Source organism: Solanum stenotomum, chromosome 2 (assembly GCF_019186545.1).
Source record: "Solanum stenotomum isolate F172 chromosome 2, ASM1918654v1, whole genome shotgun sequence".
Taxonomy (NCBI): Eukaryota; Viridiplantae; Streptophyta; class Magnoliopsida; order Solanales; family Solanaceae; genus Solanum; species Solanum stenotomum.
This window is the reverse complement of record NC_064283.1, coordinates 33,096,795-33,114,182: the sequence shown is the minus strand read 5'-3', so window position 1 is coordinate 33,114,182 and position 17,388 is coordinate 33,096,795. Positions and strand designations below refer to the sequence as shown.

The 17,388-nt window shown below is 31.5% G+C and overlaps 1 protein-coding gene across 1 annotated transcript; it reads right to left on the bottom strand.

Annotated features, from left to right (window-relative positions):
- Positions 1-15,295: 15,295 nt before the first annotated feature.
- Positions 15,296-15,868, bottom strand: LOC125854240 (agamous-like MADS-box protein AGL62). Its single transcript, XM_049533732.1, has one exon. It carries the CDS (start codon positions 15,866-15,868, stop codon positions 15,296-15,298), a length of 573 nt encoding a protein of 190 aa, XP_049389689.1.
- Between the last annotated feature and the right edge of the window lie 1,520 nt (positions 15,869-17,388).

Genomic DNA, 17,388 nt, shown 5'->3' with positions numbered 1-17,388 from the left:
CCGTCCCTTGAGGTAGCTTCATTAGTATCTCTTTCACCTTTTTAAACTCACTAGCCAAATATTCAAATGTCCACCAAACTAGAGGTATAGGAGAATCCTCCTCCACTTGCACAAATTTTCCCAAATCAATCTTCTTGTTCTTGCTTTTGACTATAGTGCCTTCACCTTGCATCATAAGAGGAAATATTTGATATTTTGGTCCCACCCAAGTATCAGCCAGGTATACTTCAGCTTCAGCCCAACTGCACAACTCCATGAACAAAGAATGTACAATGAGGGATGGGTTGTCATGGAGTTGAAACTCCCGGAACTCATTCACTATCAAGTGGTCCACATTTAAAGGTACGTCATCAAGTACACAAGACACAATATTTGCCCTCAACCCCGAAATTTTCCTAATGTTCCCACTTGAGGAGATTCGGCTGCACACAATTCACTTCCATGTTCTTGCTTTGGCCATCAGATCAGAGCATAGAATTCCAACTATTGTAAAAGACCATGGAATATTTTTTTGCAGGCATAGCTTTGATGCTAGCCAAGCTCCTAGCTCACAATACTTTACCTTGAAGGCCTCAATGTCGTGATATAGCAATGCATATAATGCAGTGATTGCTTTCAGCCCATAATCAATGACTTTGCCTCAAATAATGATCAACTTTGTTGATATGTCAGTTTCCATGAGGTTGGCATCGAATTCCCTCACTCATTGCTTGTTTTCCTTGCATGATTTTGTAGCGAAGCAAATCCATCCAGAGTTTTCAATCATTTGGTAGAAATTTGGATGCATCGGGGCCACCTTATCAATTGCAATGCCTCTTTCAAGGAGCAATTTCTTTCAGATCAGATCAACATAGTAGATATATATATATATATATATATATATATTAAAACATGAACTCCTAACTTGAATATTAAATTACTATAATATCTCTAACTTAGGTTGTGACTTTTTCGATGAGTTATGACTTTTCCGATAAGTTGTGACTTTTTCCGAAGGGTTGTGATTTTTCAATGAGTTGTGACATTTCCAAATAGTTGTCACTTTTTCAATAAGTTGTTACTTTTCCAAAGGGTTATGTCTTCTCGGAAAGGTCATGACTTTTCATATAAGACACAAGAAACACATGTTCATACTACCCTTGTTGACTATAAATAGTGGGGCTTCCTCTCATTTTTCAACAACAATTTTTTTAATCTTCTACTCTTCTTCTTCTTGCATTTTAAAAGGTTTCGTGTGATTTATTGTCGTTGAGTGAGTTCGAAGTTTAGCGGAATACGACGTACTAGTATTCTGATGAGGTAAATCGTTCTATCTTAAAAGGGTACATTCCATAACCTCGAGTACTTGAGAAAAATAATTTTGATGATTTAATAATTATTTGATTGCTTAATATATAGATTAGTATGTAATGTTCCAATATTTGAAGTTAACATGATGTAGTCTAAATTTATTTATTTATTTTAACAATTTCTCTTCTGATGTAAATATATGCTTCTAAACATATTTTTCCAAAATTATTTAACTTCTCAAGAGTTAGAGAATTGTCAGAATTTGTTTTTTGACGCTCAAGACAAAAGAATGACTTTGTTTATCAATGGAACTTGTGTGATTTAGAATGTTAGGAAGTTTTCTTTAAAAGAGTTATTACTATATAAACATAACCCTTTTGTTTTACTTATTTACTATTTTTTAATATTTAAGTATTTTAGATGAAGAAAAGTTCATATTACTTTTAATAACGCCATACTTTAAATTAAAGTATTATATATCTCACGAATGTATTATCAGTTTAACAAGATCTTCTAACTTCGAAATATATTATTTTAAATTGTTCTGAGTTCTTTTTAAAGAAAAAAAAACTCACAATAAATGTGAAAATATGTCAATCTGTATGAATCGTTTAAAAGTTATCATTTGCATAACACATTTTATATTCAGTGATATGGATTAAACATTATCATTTTGTCCCTATACTAAATTAAAATTTAATTACTATAAAAAAATATATAGTAACATTAATTAAAAGTCAGTTTATTTATTTATGTAAGAATAAAATTTATTAGAAATAGAGCTATTGCACATTAATAATTTAGTTATAACATTAAAAATTCTCTTAGTTATTACTAATTATTGTAAAGGTTATTCACACTCTTCAACATTCATTAGTTATAATATTATGAATTCTCATAGTTATTACATTGATTATTTCTATCTTTTATCTTTTCTTACATTAACTTTTGACTAATAATTTTTCATATTATTATACCACCCCTATATATGTGATAACACGCTATTGTTATTTTTCCTTAGACGAATCATTCTTGGTTGAATAAATTGAAAATCGTTTACAAGTGTATGAACTATATCCTTGTTGGGTGTAAGATAAACATGTGATTATATATATGATTTCACAAATAGAATATACTCTTTAATTTTATTTTTTAGTTTTTCTTGTAAAAAAAAAAAACATTTCTCAGTTAACTATGGACTGTCAGATAACTATCTTTTATTTATGTTCACAGTCAATCGAGAAGTCATATATGAGAGCCAACAAGAAGAACACCATCTATTATGTTATAAGTTATAAAATTAAAAAATAATATATAAAAAATAGTTCTAAAAAATAATATGTAGTTGTTCTCTTCACATTTTCATATGACATCTCAACAATTTAACGTGGAATTCACATGCAAAGAACATCTGCTTAGATGACAAGAAAAATACACAAAAAATATCGTTGTGCCATTCATGACTTGTAGAAATCTGAAAATCACAATAACATGAAAGAATAAGAAACACGTGTTAAAATTCGATTCTATTGGTAGAAGTCAAAGAAAAGCGTTAGAAACAAATCCGACCAAAAGTAGGTCTACTAAAAAATTGAACTATGACAAAAATAGGCTTTAGCTCTCGCAAAAGTGGACCATGTTTGCTTAAGCTTACATTACAAAAGCGACCATGAGGCCGCTTGTGTAGAAAGAGCAAAAGTGAAGAGAGGTCTCTAAGCGAAGATATCTTTTGTGTTAGCAGGGTCACTTTCGCGACCAGCCACCTCCTCTGCATGAACAACCAAAATTTTAACACAATTTTCGAACAAAAATCCATTTCCAAGGGTTCAATTCCAACAATGATCAAAGAAACAATCCGAGAACTCAGCCAATTCACAACAAAAAAATTTGAAATTAATTTTGAGTTCCCAAGAAACATTTTATCAAACACATAGTGGATAAACTATTTCTTCATCAATTAATCATGAAATCGGTACTTAACAACTCTCCATATACAATAAATCAACCCACACAAATGCAATCAACAAAAATCAAGCAAGATTCGGCCATGTCACACAAAAATTTAACCCTCCAAGTGGAGAAGTTTAACACAAACAATACCCCAAAATTTCAACAAAGCAAAAGGAATTCAAGAAAAAATTTACCCTTTTAAGAGAGCAATAGTGAGAGAAACATACCGGATTGTGCTTTCACAATGAAGAACAGGAGTTTTGGAACCAAATTTGAGATAGACGAGGAATGTCAAAGGGATAACCTTTTTTTTTTTGTCCTTCTAACCGTTTGGCTTCTTCATTTTTGACTTTTGAAGTCTCCGGTCTCGCTTAAGTGACATTCTGATAACTTTTGCAACCTTTCATTAAAAGAAGGGGTTCGTTTTTGCGAGTTCCTCTCCCCTTAAGTGCCACTTTTGCGGACTTCACTTAAGAGAACCTCTACTCGCTTTTGCGACTATAGAGGCCATTTTCTGCAGGTTGCTCACTGTTCATTTGGGCGGGCGCAAGGCACATTGAGTGATCCGCCCAGCCTTATTTGGAAAGCTTGGGCGCCAAAATAGTTATCCAACTCATATTATGAAGGGGTTTTCATCCCCAAACTTCATTTCCTAAAAGATCTTTGCCTCCAAACTTGTTCACATCAACTCCAAACACTCTAAAATCACAAGGATTGGTCAAAAGCAAAATCTAATCTATTCGAAAAATCAAAAACTTAAAATTAAACTATGAATCAAATTTAATTTGATAACAATTGGTTGCCTCTTATCAAGCGCACAATTTAACGTCGCAACGCGACACCGGATACATCACCCTTGTGTTTTAGCTTCAAGGCAATGAACCTTCTGCATAACTTTGGATAAATTTCTCTCTGAAGAGCATGCGGAGTACAAGAGAGAATCATCAGTGTCACTCGTTCTCTCCACTTTGAAGACTTGAATTTCTTACCCATCATCGAGTCATCTTTTTGTTTTAGATCATTGGGCCAAAGTAAGAAGCTCACTAAGTCTTTTGAGCATCAACTTTCATAATCATTGCCCCACAAGTGAGTGATTCTGGCATCTTGGAATGTTATTGACTTGGCTTGGTTGCATACACCTAATTTCTCATCAATGATCATCTTAACCCATTCTTTCTCATGACAAAGCCATAGGCAATTCTCATATGGCTTACAACCCCCAAATTTTTATTAATATCACAAGAAGCCATAGAAAAAAAGCAAAGAGAAAGTAAAGACAATTATTCACAATATAGATAGAAATAAGTACTATAAATCCAAAATCAATTCAACACGCCTAATTTTTCCCCATCAATTGTCATGACCCAAAGTATGTCCTAAATGTAACATGGTGTATAGAACTCCAAAAGGCCTACACAATCCACTTAGCATGCATCATTCAAGATAATCAAAATAAAAATTTCAAAAAAACAATCTGATATCATAAAACAGTTTAACAAAGAGAAAGTCTAACATATTCTTAACAAGCCATCTAAACATCAAAAAGAGTGGTTGGGACGTAACCCTACACAACATACATAATCAAAAAACTACCAAGACCAAAATCAAGTAAAAGTGTCTTGGTCCTTTAAACATGATGACTCACAAACTCTTGAATGTGATAGAATGATCAACTAACCACGAGTGCGAGGGTAGGAGCGTCAGACCCTACATTAATGAAATAATGTCGGCACAAGTATGCATTAGTTCATGGAATGTACTAATTTTGGGGGAAATATGTATAAATAGATATGATAGGATGAAGAACTTAAACATGTGAGATATGACCAATATTTGAGCCTTTAAAGGCTTAATGAAGCAACAACATATATTTCAAAATATATGGTGAACTCATGTAAAATAAACGACATATGATGGATTTTGAAGAAACATATTCGCTTTGTAGGATATTAGCTTTAAACGACAATAAGACCATGAGGGCTATGTCATGGAATCCGATATATCCCTCAGACTAAAAGAATGGGGATTCTAATTGAACAGGTAGTATCCGTACACATCATCTTTTGCTAAAGTGGATCAACAAGCTAGGTCATTTTACACAATCCTATGGGGGTATGTAGTTTGGGACTAGAGATTGCTACTAGAGACTACCCTATTTGAGCCTTCACTCCAAAGCCCTCTCATTGCTAAGTCTAAATACCAACTGAATAGATAAAAATCAAATATCATAATAACATTGTAACATCTCGCAAATTGAAATAACTAGGAAGGAGTTCATAATTGGAAATAGTCATTTTTGGAAAGAATGAAAATCTAGAAATTTTGTTAAGTTAGAATAAGTTGAGTCAAACGGACATAACTCCTAGATCAGGATGATTTAGGTGTACTTACAGACATGGTAGGAATTTTGTTGGAATAATATTTCCAATGCCGCCAAGTTTGTGCGATTCCGAGTTCGTATGAGTGAGATATGCCCTTTGGAAGTTTTGTTTTTCGAATAAGAAAAGTCCAATCCGGATTTTGAAAGGGTATTTTAGTCCTTTCCTTACCCAATTGTTTTAATTCGTTTTTAGGAGTTTCATTGGGGTAAAGTCAGATTTTAGTCAGTTTAGAAAAGTTGAAGTTCACGCTAGGGCTTGGAGAAAAGATAAAAGAGAAGAAAGGAGAAGGGAAATCAAGAATCGTCAAGAACGTTCGAGTTTAGCTTGTGGATTTTGTCATGGGGTGATCCGTACGAGATATGTGAGATCACATAGCGATGGGTTAGTTCACCCACACGCCAATCATGATTTAGTTCAGCGAAGTTTATTAGATTTGAAAGTAAATCCATAGAGTTCTTGATGAAATTCGTTTGAATTCTTGTGGGTTGTGTTGTTGATGTTTCTTGAGTTTGATTCGCATTTTTAGGTGTCATTTAGAGTAGAATCTAATGTATTCTGAGGGTGTAGTCGATTCTAAAGGTTTGGGGAAAGAACTATTGGAGTTTAGAGGGTTTATCAATAAAAAACGAAGGAGAAAAATCAGAGATTTTCTGGGCAAGGGTTTGGGGCATCGCGCCTCTCAGAGCACCCCACTTCAGAGTTTGAAGCTTGGGCACTGGGGCGACATGCAAGCTAGAGTGCCACAACTTCAGCTCTGAAGTTTATGCTCTGGCGCCCCGCGCCTCTCAGAGCGCCAAGGACACCAGATCACTCCATTCATCCCCCAACTTTTCGTACTAGTTCCTTAGCAATGTACCTATGTTTTCTAGTTGATTCCAACACTATTAGGTACATCTAAACATCATGAAATCATCCATAAACATAAGATCATGAACCTTGAATCCATAATTCAATTCAAGGAAAGTTAAGAGTCAAGCCTAAAAGTTAAGAAGTAAGTCAAGAGAAGTTCATAAAGTTTTCAAAAGTCTTTCACAAACATTTAACTTTGTTTTAAGACTTAAGTTTCAAGTTAAGAAAACAGTAAGGAGTTGAGTTCATTTCTCAAAAATATATAAGGGAACTAAGTATTCCCAAGAGTTTAAAATGATTTCATATTTGAACAAGAAAGGGAAACACCAATTTTCAAGAGAGCTTTTAAGCTAAAGTTTTGAGTAATTATCTCAAACCAAAGAAAGTAGTTTTGATTTTAAATCATATGAGCTAAGTATATTTTTGGAGTAGTATTTAGCACCGATACGGGGATGCGAGTTCATATTAACTCAAGTTTCCATAAACCAAGTAGCCATCATGGGTAGTAAAGGATCATACTTTGGAGATGACTCCTTAAGTTTCTTTTTACCATAGACTAGTGGATCTACTTAGTTAAGGAGTTCTATATGACGGCAAAGTATAGGACAGTTCTGCCAGCGTGGGCAAGACGTTGTATCACCAATTAGGCTCATAGTTGTGGTTGTCGGTTAGAGAAACTCCCACAGAAACTATATTACTTTATTATATGAGTAGAGTTAAGTTGGTTATTGCATTTTCTTTAATGAACTAAGTTGTTTTCCACTGTTTTTACAAGTTTTATATATATTGCATATGCTTTATTGCTTTATATTGAGTTAAGTTGTTCAGGAGTTGAGTAAAGCCAAGGTAAGTGTTTCTTCCAGATTCTTTTCAAGCTTAAGTTGTGTTTAGCATTCCAACTCGCATACTCGTACATTCAATGTAGTAAGGAAAGTTGGCATGCATCATCTTATTATGCAGAAACAGGTAACCAGGATCATCACACAGCGCCTCGTTGATCTAGTTGAGCACGTAGAGTTAGTTGGTGAGCCTCTTTGCATTTCAGAGGACTCCTTTTATTTTGATTTCAGTATTTCATTGTTAGGATGATCGGGGGTCTTGTCCCGACATCCCTCTTTGTTTTAGAGGCATCATAGTCAGTTAGTAGTTCAGTTGTCTTTACATTATCATTTCATATGTTAAGACTTGAGTTGCTATTTTGGCCAAGTTGAATGTTGACTTGTAAACATTCTAAGTTATTTTATTAAACAATTGAGTAAGTGCATTTGATCATTGTAATGATACTTAGAATCTTCCGCTGAGTAAGTAAGTCAGGCCAAGGGTTTGCTTGGGGCCAGCAATGGTTCTCAAGTGCCAGCCACATCCGGGTTATAGGCTCGGGGCATGACAAACTTGGTATTAGAGAATAGAGTTCAAGAGTCCTACGGAATCTATGAAGCCATGTCTGTAGAGTCCTAGTTATCGATGTGAAACGTGCCACATATATAATTAGGGAGCTGCAACATTTAGGAACTATCTCACTTCTTTCTTACTCATTTCGTGCGATAGATTTCATATCTAAAAAGTTTCTTTGTAACTCGTTCTTGCACGTAACCGATTGTGAGTTGGACTATTTTTTAGAGTGCTTCCATGGGGCATTTCTTTCCACGTGAGCTAAGAGAAGCAAAGAGATGGTTGTCGACATGAAGAGCAGGATAAGTTTATTCATTGTTGGGTTGCCTCGTTTGTCAAATAAGGGAAGTAAGGCAGCCATGCTAATAGGTGACATGGGCATAGCAAGGCTGATGATCCATGTGCAACAAGTTGAGGATGACAAGCTAAGGGATAGGGAAGAGTATAATTACCCCCTCGTTAATAGAATTATATAAAATGAAAAATAAATATTTTTATTTATATATTCAATTGATATATTATTTTTTACCGATATTAAAAATGAAAAAATTTCTCTATAATATTTATTTCCCAATAAATAATTAAGTATAATTATTAAAAGATAAATTAAATTGTAAATACAACACATACCTAACAAGATATACTATCAATTATTGATTATAACTTCCTTCAACATTAAAGTTATAAATATATTTATATTTTTAATTATTTATTTATAAGAGCTCTGTATGTATAATTTAAATTTTGTCTACGTTTAATATGCTTAGTTATGGATATTATCTCATAGAAAGTGTAAACATAAAATTTTCATGATATGTTTTGTGGTAGTGATTTATTTTAAATATATAAATAATTTCCATGTTTCATTTTTTAAGAGTTAAATTACATGAACTTTAGCCAATATTCAACATATATTTCGTTACCATATTAATATGAAATTACTTTATAGTTCTTTTTTGTGTAATTTATAAATATTAAAATTATATTATAATACTCAATTAATTTAATTAAATTTATCTTTAAAAATTAATCAAATCGGAGAAAAACACTAAAAATTAATGTAATGACATTAATTCTAGTTGTACCACATCGGCGGAATAAACTAAGAATTTTCCATGTATAATGTTATGACTTAGATTATTGTGAGAATGTAGCAATTAGTATATGTTGGGTATTGGATAGTGGATTGGGATTAAGTAGTGCATTTAATATAGGTGGAGAATTGTATTAAATACAAGTAATCAAGAAGAGGTGTACATGTGAAAAATTGGATTAAATACAAGTATTCAAGAAGAAGAGGTGGTGTATATGTGTATGGGTTTTAATAAATTAAATAATTAAATAGGAGGTAATAATTAAATACAAGTAATCAAGAAGAGGTGTACATGTGAAAAATTGGATTAAATACAAGTATGCAAGAAGAAGATGTCGTGTATATGTGTATGGGGTTTAATAAATTAAATAATTAAATAGGAGGTAATAATTAATATTTTCTTACAAGAAAATTTTTAAAAACTTATTAGAATATCTTCAAGCGGCTTTACTTACGGAAAATATGTTAAGAAAATTCCTATTTGTTAATTTTTACCAAAAAAATTTCGAATTTCAAATTAATTTTTGCAAGAAAATTCGTAGGTAATTTACATGCGAAATATAAATCCCTAGGTAAATTACTTGGGGATTTTGAAATTCGTAGGAAATAATTACCTAGGAAGGTTTTACCATCAGATTCTTTTTGGCAGGAAAATCCGTTTCCTGTGAATTTCCGTATACAATCCCTAGGAAAATCCCCAAGTAATACACACTTTTCTTGTGCCTACTACTTTATACGATCCCACATCTCCCAAAATAGAGCCTCCCCTGCAAAAGTCAAATAATAAAATACCCTTGCACCTGCAAAGAAACAGTTCCCACAGAGAAGTTCGCACTTGCGACTAAAACACTGCCACAGCGGTAGACAAGCTACAATGAAGCCCAAAGCTGATTGTGACAAATAGAGTAGGAATACATTTTAATGGATCAATCAACCTCAAGAAAAGGCAACCACGTGCAACGCACGTGCGGTAAACCTAGTTACCTTAAAGGAATGAACTCCTAACTTAAATATTAAATTACTATAATATCCCTAACTTAGGTTGTGACTTTTTCGATGAGTTGTGACTTTTTCGATAAGTTGTGACTTTTTTCAAAGTGTTGTGATTTTTCGATGATTTGTGTCTTTTCCAAAGAGTTTTGACTTTTTCAATAATTTGTGACTTTTCCAAAGAGTTGTAACTTTTTCAATAAGTTGTGACTTTTCCAAAGAGTTGTGACTGTTTCAATAAGTTGTGACTTTTCCAAAGTGTTGTGACTTCTCGGAAATGTCATGATTTTTCAGATATTTGTTCATACGATCCTATGTTGACTATAAATAGAGGGACTTCCTCTCATTTTCCAACCACAATTTTTTCTAATCTTCTACTCTTCTTCTTCTTGCATTTCAATTAATTTTTTTTGTGTGATTTATTGTTGTTGAGTGAGTTCGAAGTTTAGCGGAATATGAGGTACCACTATTCTGATGAAGTAAGTCGTTCTAACCTAAGAGGGTATATTCCATAACCTTGAGTACTTGTGGAAACTAATATAATATTGATGATATAATAATTATTCTTTTGCTTAATATACACATTATTATGCAATGTTAAAATATATGAAGTTAACAAGATGTAGTCTAAATTAATTTGTTTTTGTTAACGATTTCTCTTGTGATGTAGATACATGCTTATGAATATATTTTTCCAAAATTTTAAGAATTGTCACGATTTGTTTTTGATACTCAAGACTAAAGAATGACTTTATTTATCAATGCTACTTATGTGATTTAGACTTTTAGGAAGTTTGCTTCAAAATAGTTATTATACTATATTAACATTGCCCTTTTATTTTACTTATTTACTATTTTTTTAATATTTCAGTATTTTAGATGAAGAAAAGTTCTTATGACTTGTAATAACGCAAGTTGAAGTTTGTATTAGTTTAATTTTTATTATGTATTTAATAGCTAATTTTATGAGATAACATTTTCAATAATGCAAATATATACTTATATTTGGGTAGGTATTTGTATTTAAATTAAAGTATTATATATGTCACAAATGTATTACCAAGTTAACAAGATCTTCTAACTTCAAATTATATTATTTTAAAATGTTCCGAGTTCTTTTTTTAAAAAAAAATTCACAACAAATGTGAAAATATGTGAATATAAAATGTAGTTGTTTTCTTCACATGTTCATATGACATCTAAACAATTTAACGTAGAATACACATGCAAACCACATCTAGTTGGATGACAAGAAAAATACAAAACAAATATTGTCTACAAGGTAATATTAGTGAGATAAGACTAATTACTTGATTGAAACTCATCAAATTGAAATAATTATATACATAATTGCATCTAACTAATAAAAATTTTCATTGACCATCATCATAGTTTGCGTGAATAAGAGATGTAAATGACGATTCACAAAAAAATTGCATATTATTTTTTGCTAAACTTATTATTCAAATCTTCTAAATAAGCAAATACTATTTACTATAACATATATTTTTTAAATTGGTAATCGCGTGCAACACACATGTCAGAAAACTAGTATTACTAAAAGTGGGAACAAAAAAAGTTAAAAGTTGAAATACTATTTTACCCTTACAGTAAATAAAAATATAATGAAATATCTAATCAATTAAATATTAAATAGTAATTATATAATAATATTATTATTTTACACTAAATTCTAAAAGTGGAAAGGTATTAAGTCAAAAATACAAAGAAATAATTTTCATAGAAAATTGTTAGACATTTTTATCCTTTTAAAAAATAAATTAGTTACTTTTTTAGTTAAAAGTTAAAATACCATTTTACCCCTACACTAAATAAAAATATTATGAAATATCTAATCAATAAATATTAAATAGTAATTATGTAATATTATTATTATATTACACTAAATTCTAAAAGTGGAAAGGTATTAAGTCAAAAATTCAAAGAAAGAATTTTCATAGAAAATTGTTAGACATTTTTATCCTTTAAAAAAATAAATTAGTTACATTTTTTTTTAAATGTATTTATTTTTATTTTTATCCTTCAATTTACTTAAAATAATCTATATATCATATATCATATGGTTACTTAATTTGTTAAGTATTGATATTTTAATTACATAATATCATATATGAAGCCCAACAACTATACTTTATTTCTTATGTTATGACATTATAATTATAATCGATTAGATTAATTAATTTAATTAAAGTAGAAGACAAAACAATGTATGAAACTCTTCCAATTCAGTGACTCTTTGAATTTTGAAACCAAAAAAATTAATCATGTGTCATGATTCAATGTGTCTCATTATTGAAACTCTTCCAATTCAATGACTCTTTGAATTTTGAAACCAAAAATAAAATGAATGTGTCATGACTCAATGTGTCTCATTATTGAATTTTGATAGGTGAAAAGACAGTTAAATATCACTATAAATACCAATAAATTATAGCCACAATTTGCTTGTCCCTAGATCAACATATTTTTATTTTTTTTTTGTCATCTACAATTTTCTAATCTTCTTCCTAGATAATGATATAAAATATAGTCAAGAAGCTAAATGAGGAGAAGAATAGATGAAATCATTATGAAGTCAACTTTCTTACAATAGAATAGTGAGTATAAGAGATGAAATCATGAAAAAGAGAAGTTTTCTTACGGCATAATAGTTGAACTTAGAAATATAGAAGAGGGGACCTATTCATTGAGATCTTTTGTTTAATAGCTCATAATTTTAAGTTTTCATTTTCATTTTCATTTTGGAGTTAAGGTATGGTTGTCCAAATTAAATTTGGAATGCAATACACATTTTTATGTAATTCTTGTATCATTGCATTGTTGTGGGAATTTTATTTTTATTTGTCATTGTGTTATTATTCTTGTAAGTGTTTCTTAATCGACAAAACATCTATTAATGTATGATGAGATTGATAATACTTGAGAAATTTATGCAATATGCTCAGATATCCATATTGTCAATTGTCTAAATTCAAATTAATTTAAATAAAGATTGCTAAAATATTGATACTTTGAATGAAAAATTTTAATTGTGTAACTTTATCGTCTATCTAATATATTGTTGCGAACACATACATATTTGTTCATTTTCACCTTTTTTGTTTAATTTTTAGTTTTTCTACGATTTGTATGATTGAGATTAACTACTTCATTTTCAAATAAAAATGAGAGTTCCATTTATATTTGTGCGACACTAAGCCTAATAATTTTCTTAAATATGAGCAATTTATATTGGTGGTAGTTTTCCGCAGTGTTAAAACTCAAATGGTTGGTGTGATGATAATTTTGCTTTTGGACATTTTAATTGCAATATTGTAAGATGGAGTAATTAAGCTTCGTTTTGTTTAGATTTTAGTAATATAAATCAACAAGATTATTCAATATTCTACTTGAATTATATTGGTCAAGAGTAACATTATATCGTCTTTTGCAATTGTTTTATATTGTTGCAACATATATTTTCACATGGAAAATTGTATTTTCACTTGCAAATTTGAAACACTTACACATGTATGTTGTACTATTATTAATGTCATTTTAGAAAGTTTGAAATACTTGAGAGGAATAAACGTGCAACACACATGTCCACAACTAGTGTATCTAATAATATAAAGAGACATTTGCCTATTCCATTATGTAGGGAAAAAATCTCCTAAATTTGAAGAGATAAAACCTTGGTATGCCACATAGGAATCAAGCTTATTCCAACTTCCATTGAAGCATAGAACACGAATGTTGAAGTCAGGGTCGGAGCTAGATTTAGGTATTTTGTTGTGTCGGAGCTAGACTCTTCACACTACAACTAACTCACAGATTCTTTAATTTCAAGCCCAAGTGGTATAACAAAGTGACGATTCATGAAAAGGGGGGCTTGTAAATACTTGGAGGAAGAATTGCTAAAAGTGGAAAAAGATGTTGATTCAGTGGCACAAATTGAGTTTAACAAGCATGGAAGCAAGTCTGCAGAACAAGCAGCAACTCCCTCACCAGAAAAAGGTACAACATTTGACGAAAACACTATTGTTGGGATGGAGGATGACCTCAACACCTTACTTGAACAACATACGATTTAACTGTTGTACCAATTTTTGGTATGGACGGTATAGGTAAGATAACTCTTGCCAAAAGAATTTTTAATGATTGATCAAATATTCCTTATCGATTAATAAACATGCATGGTCACTATCTCCGAAGAATACAATGAGAGACAAATATTTCTTGAAGTTGTGTCTTCAATTAAAGGAAACAATCAAGAAATGAGTCGTGATCAACTAATGGAGATTGTGTATAGAGGTATTAAGGGTAGGAGATTTCTAATTGTCAAAGATGATATATGGAGTAGTAAGGCATGGGACCAAATGCGAAGAATATTTCCAAATGATCGATGACAATAGAAACTGAATTGTAATAACCACTCGGCTCAAGTATGTTGTTGATTATGTGAGATGTCCTGATTTTCCACCTCACAGAAAGTCTTTTATAAATCCTGATGTCCTGATTTTCCACCTTTATTTCAATGCAAACAGATATTCCAAAACAAATGTTTTACAGTTCAAATTGCTTAAGGTATTGGATGTTTTTTCAATTGATTAATATGATTTCTCTTGTGTAATACCTCAACTTGCACATTTGAGATATGTTTCGAAGAGAAATCTTTGTCGAATCGACAGGGTTGATATCTGAAAAATGTCAGAGAATAGACGTTTTGATATTGGATTGCCACTATATATATCTTATCCTCTTGCTGCGGAAATCATAAGAAGAACTCGCAATCTAATCTCAAGGAATTCTGATTAAAAGGTACTTGTATACCATGGGAAGTCATGACTTTGCTGGCTAATTTACCCAATCTCCAAGGATTCCCTCGAACAGATTGGACACTAAATGAAGATGTTGTGTTTCACAAATTAAAATATCTACGAAATGTAGAAGTAGATCTACAAGGAGGAAACTCCCCAGACGTTTGTAATATCTTTGATAAACTAGAAATTAATATGTAATGCGATTCAAAGGATAGAATCAACATGGCAATGGACTAATAACATAACATATATAATTAAAATTACTAGCATCATAACGGATAAACATTACATGATGAACACAACACTTAGTACTGACTTCAACTGAATCATAACTGATGAACACAACACTTAGGATAACTCAAATGGCAAATGAACCTAGACACTTAATATAATATTTTATTTTCAACAATTCCATAATGCGCACACTAGGAATGACGGCTGAACTAGTAATTGGGAACTATGGAAGAAGTAGATCCACTAACCCTATTAGCAAAGGGTCCACCAACATTGAGTCCATATAAAGAACTTTAGCCAGCACAATTAGGAGGAGTCCAGGCACTTCCCAATGCCTGAAATGGGAATGCATTATTATTCACCATTTGTGCCTCTTTTTTAACCTTTTGCTTCAGAATTTCCAATGCCTTCTTCAATTGTTGAAGTTCGAATAAGTTAAGTTCTTCTATGGGAGATTCCCACCATACACCATCAGCTCTCTTCCTAATTTCTCGAAGGGATTCTCCACGATTTTTCTCCATCTGGAGAACCCCCTCGATGTTCATGAGCTTGGTATTGAGCTCACGAATACCAACTTCTCTAAGAGCCACGATTTGTTGATTGTGGACATCGTTATTTGGTGGAGGGAGGTTCCTCCCAAGGAACCTCTCCACCAACGTGTCCATACTAGGATGACCAAAGGAGAAAACTGTACCGTCCTGGGAAAATATAACAATGGCAATTTCAGCACCACATAGAGTACAAAGTTCACAAGCCGTTTTGAACAGACCAGCACATCGCTTAGAAAACGTAACTCCTAAGTTTCTAGCATTCTTTATTTTCACCTTGTCAACCCTTTGACAACCCTTGCTAATTCTTCTTGTCATGTCTAAACTATCACTAAGAAATTGTGATTTTTGGTCTTAACACCAAGAGCTTTATATAAGAAATTGTGTTTTAAAATAACCTAATGATATAGACGTTAATGATTATAATTAGACAATTCAATTTTTTCCTAATTAGATTTATATTATTGGATTGCATTTGACTGCTATTTTATGTGAGAACAATTTTAGAAAAAAAGATATATTAAATGATTAATAAAAACCTTTTACTTTAATAATAACACAAATTTTGCAATTACCATTGAAGTTTCCTAGTCGATCATCATTTAGAGATTTTTCCTAATTAGAATTATATTATTGGATTGCATTTGATCTTAATTTTATTTGACAACAATATTTTTTAAAAATATATTAAATGATTAATAAAAACCTTTTATGTAATAACAACACGAATTTTGCATTTACCATTGAATTTTCCTAGTCAATCACCATTTAGAGATTTTTCCTATTGCTTTGTATTGGATTTGTTAACAACAAACAACTCTCTCTAAATAATAAACTTTGTAAAATTATTTATTTAAATAAATTTACTAATACAAAAATATAATATAAAACGCAGAAAAAAAATAAACCCGTTAAAAGGATTTGAGGGGTATTTTTGTCTTTACATAGTTTAATACCATGGTATTAAATTCTATGTAATCCTAATATCACCAAATGTAAGGTATTAGTTATACATCTTATACCATGTATGGTGTATAACTAATCCATGAATTAGTTATACCTAGGCCCTAAATTTCTACCAAATATAGTACTAAATAATGCCATACAAATACATAGGCCCTAAATTTCTCCTAAATATTCCCTACACTCCATTGAACTATGCAACGACTTTGAATAAAGTAGAAGACAAAATCACAACGCCTATCCCTATTAAATATATTACTTACATCCATGGAGAGACTACTGTATTATGGGAGGAAGAAGAGGTTGAGACCATAATCATTAAACAAGATTTACCGTTGGCCATAATTGGAAATTTTTCTTTTGGCTGGTCAGAACTAGAAGAGATCTTAAAATAGGTCCTTTACTGTGTGAGATTCAAGGCGGAATGTAAAGCAAGATTCTTGAGTGCTAGACACATCCTAATTCGCCTTACTACTATGGAATATTACTTGAATGTCATGTAAAAAATTGGCATATTTTTTGAAGGCTAAGGATGGGTATACTATCAGATGCGCCCTCTAAAGTGGGAACCCTAGTTCAACCCAGAGGCGGAAACTACTACTGCCTTAGCATGGACCTCTGTTCCTTCCCTATCACCTAAATTTTTCGTTAAAGAATCCTTGTTTATGATGTACAACGCAGTGGGAAAACAGTTAAATGTTGACATGGCTACAACAAGAAAATCTATACCTAGTTGTGTCAAGGTAAAGGTTGAAGTCAACTTATTGAAAGAATTTCCCAAACGGATCAATGTTGGAGTTAAGAAGACATCTTCTGGGGAATTAATCTAAACATGGATATAAATCTTATACGATTACACGTCAAATTATTGTAAA

Bases quoted from the DNA above. Each gene is read 5' to 3' on its own strand.
- LOC125854240 (XM_049533732.1), bottom strand. From the start codon at position 15,868: ATGACAAGAAGAATTAGCAAGGGTTGTCAAAGGGTTGACAAGGTGAAA.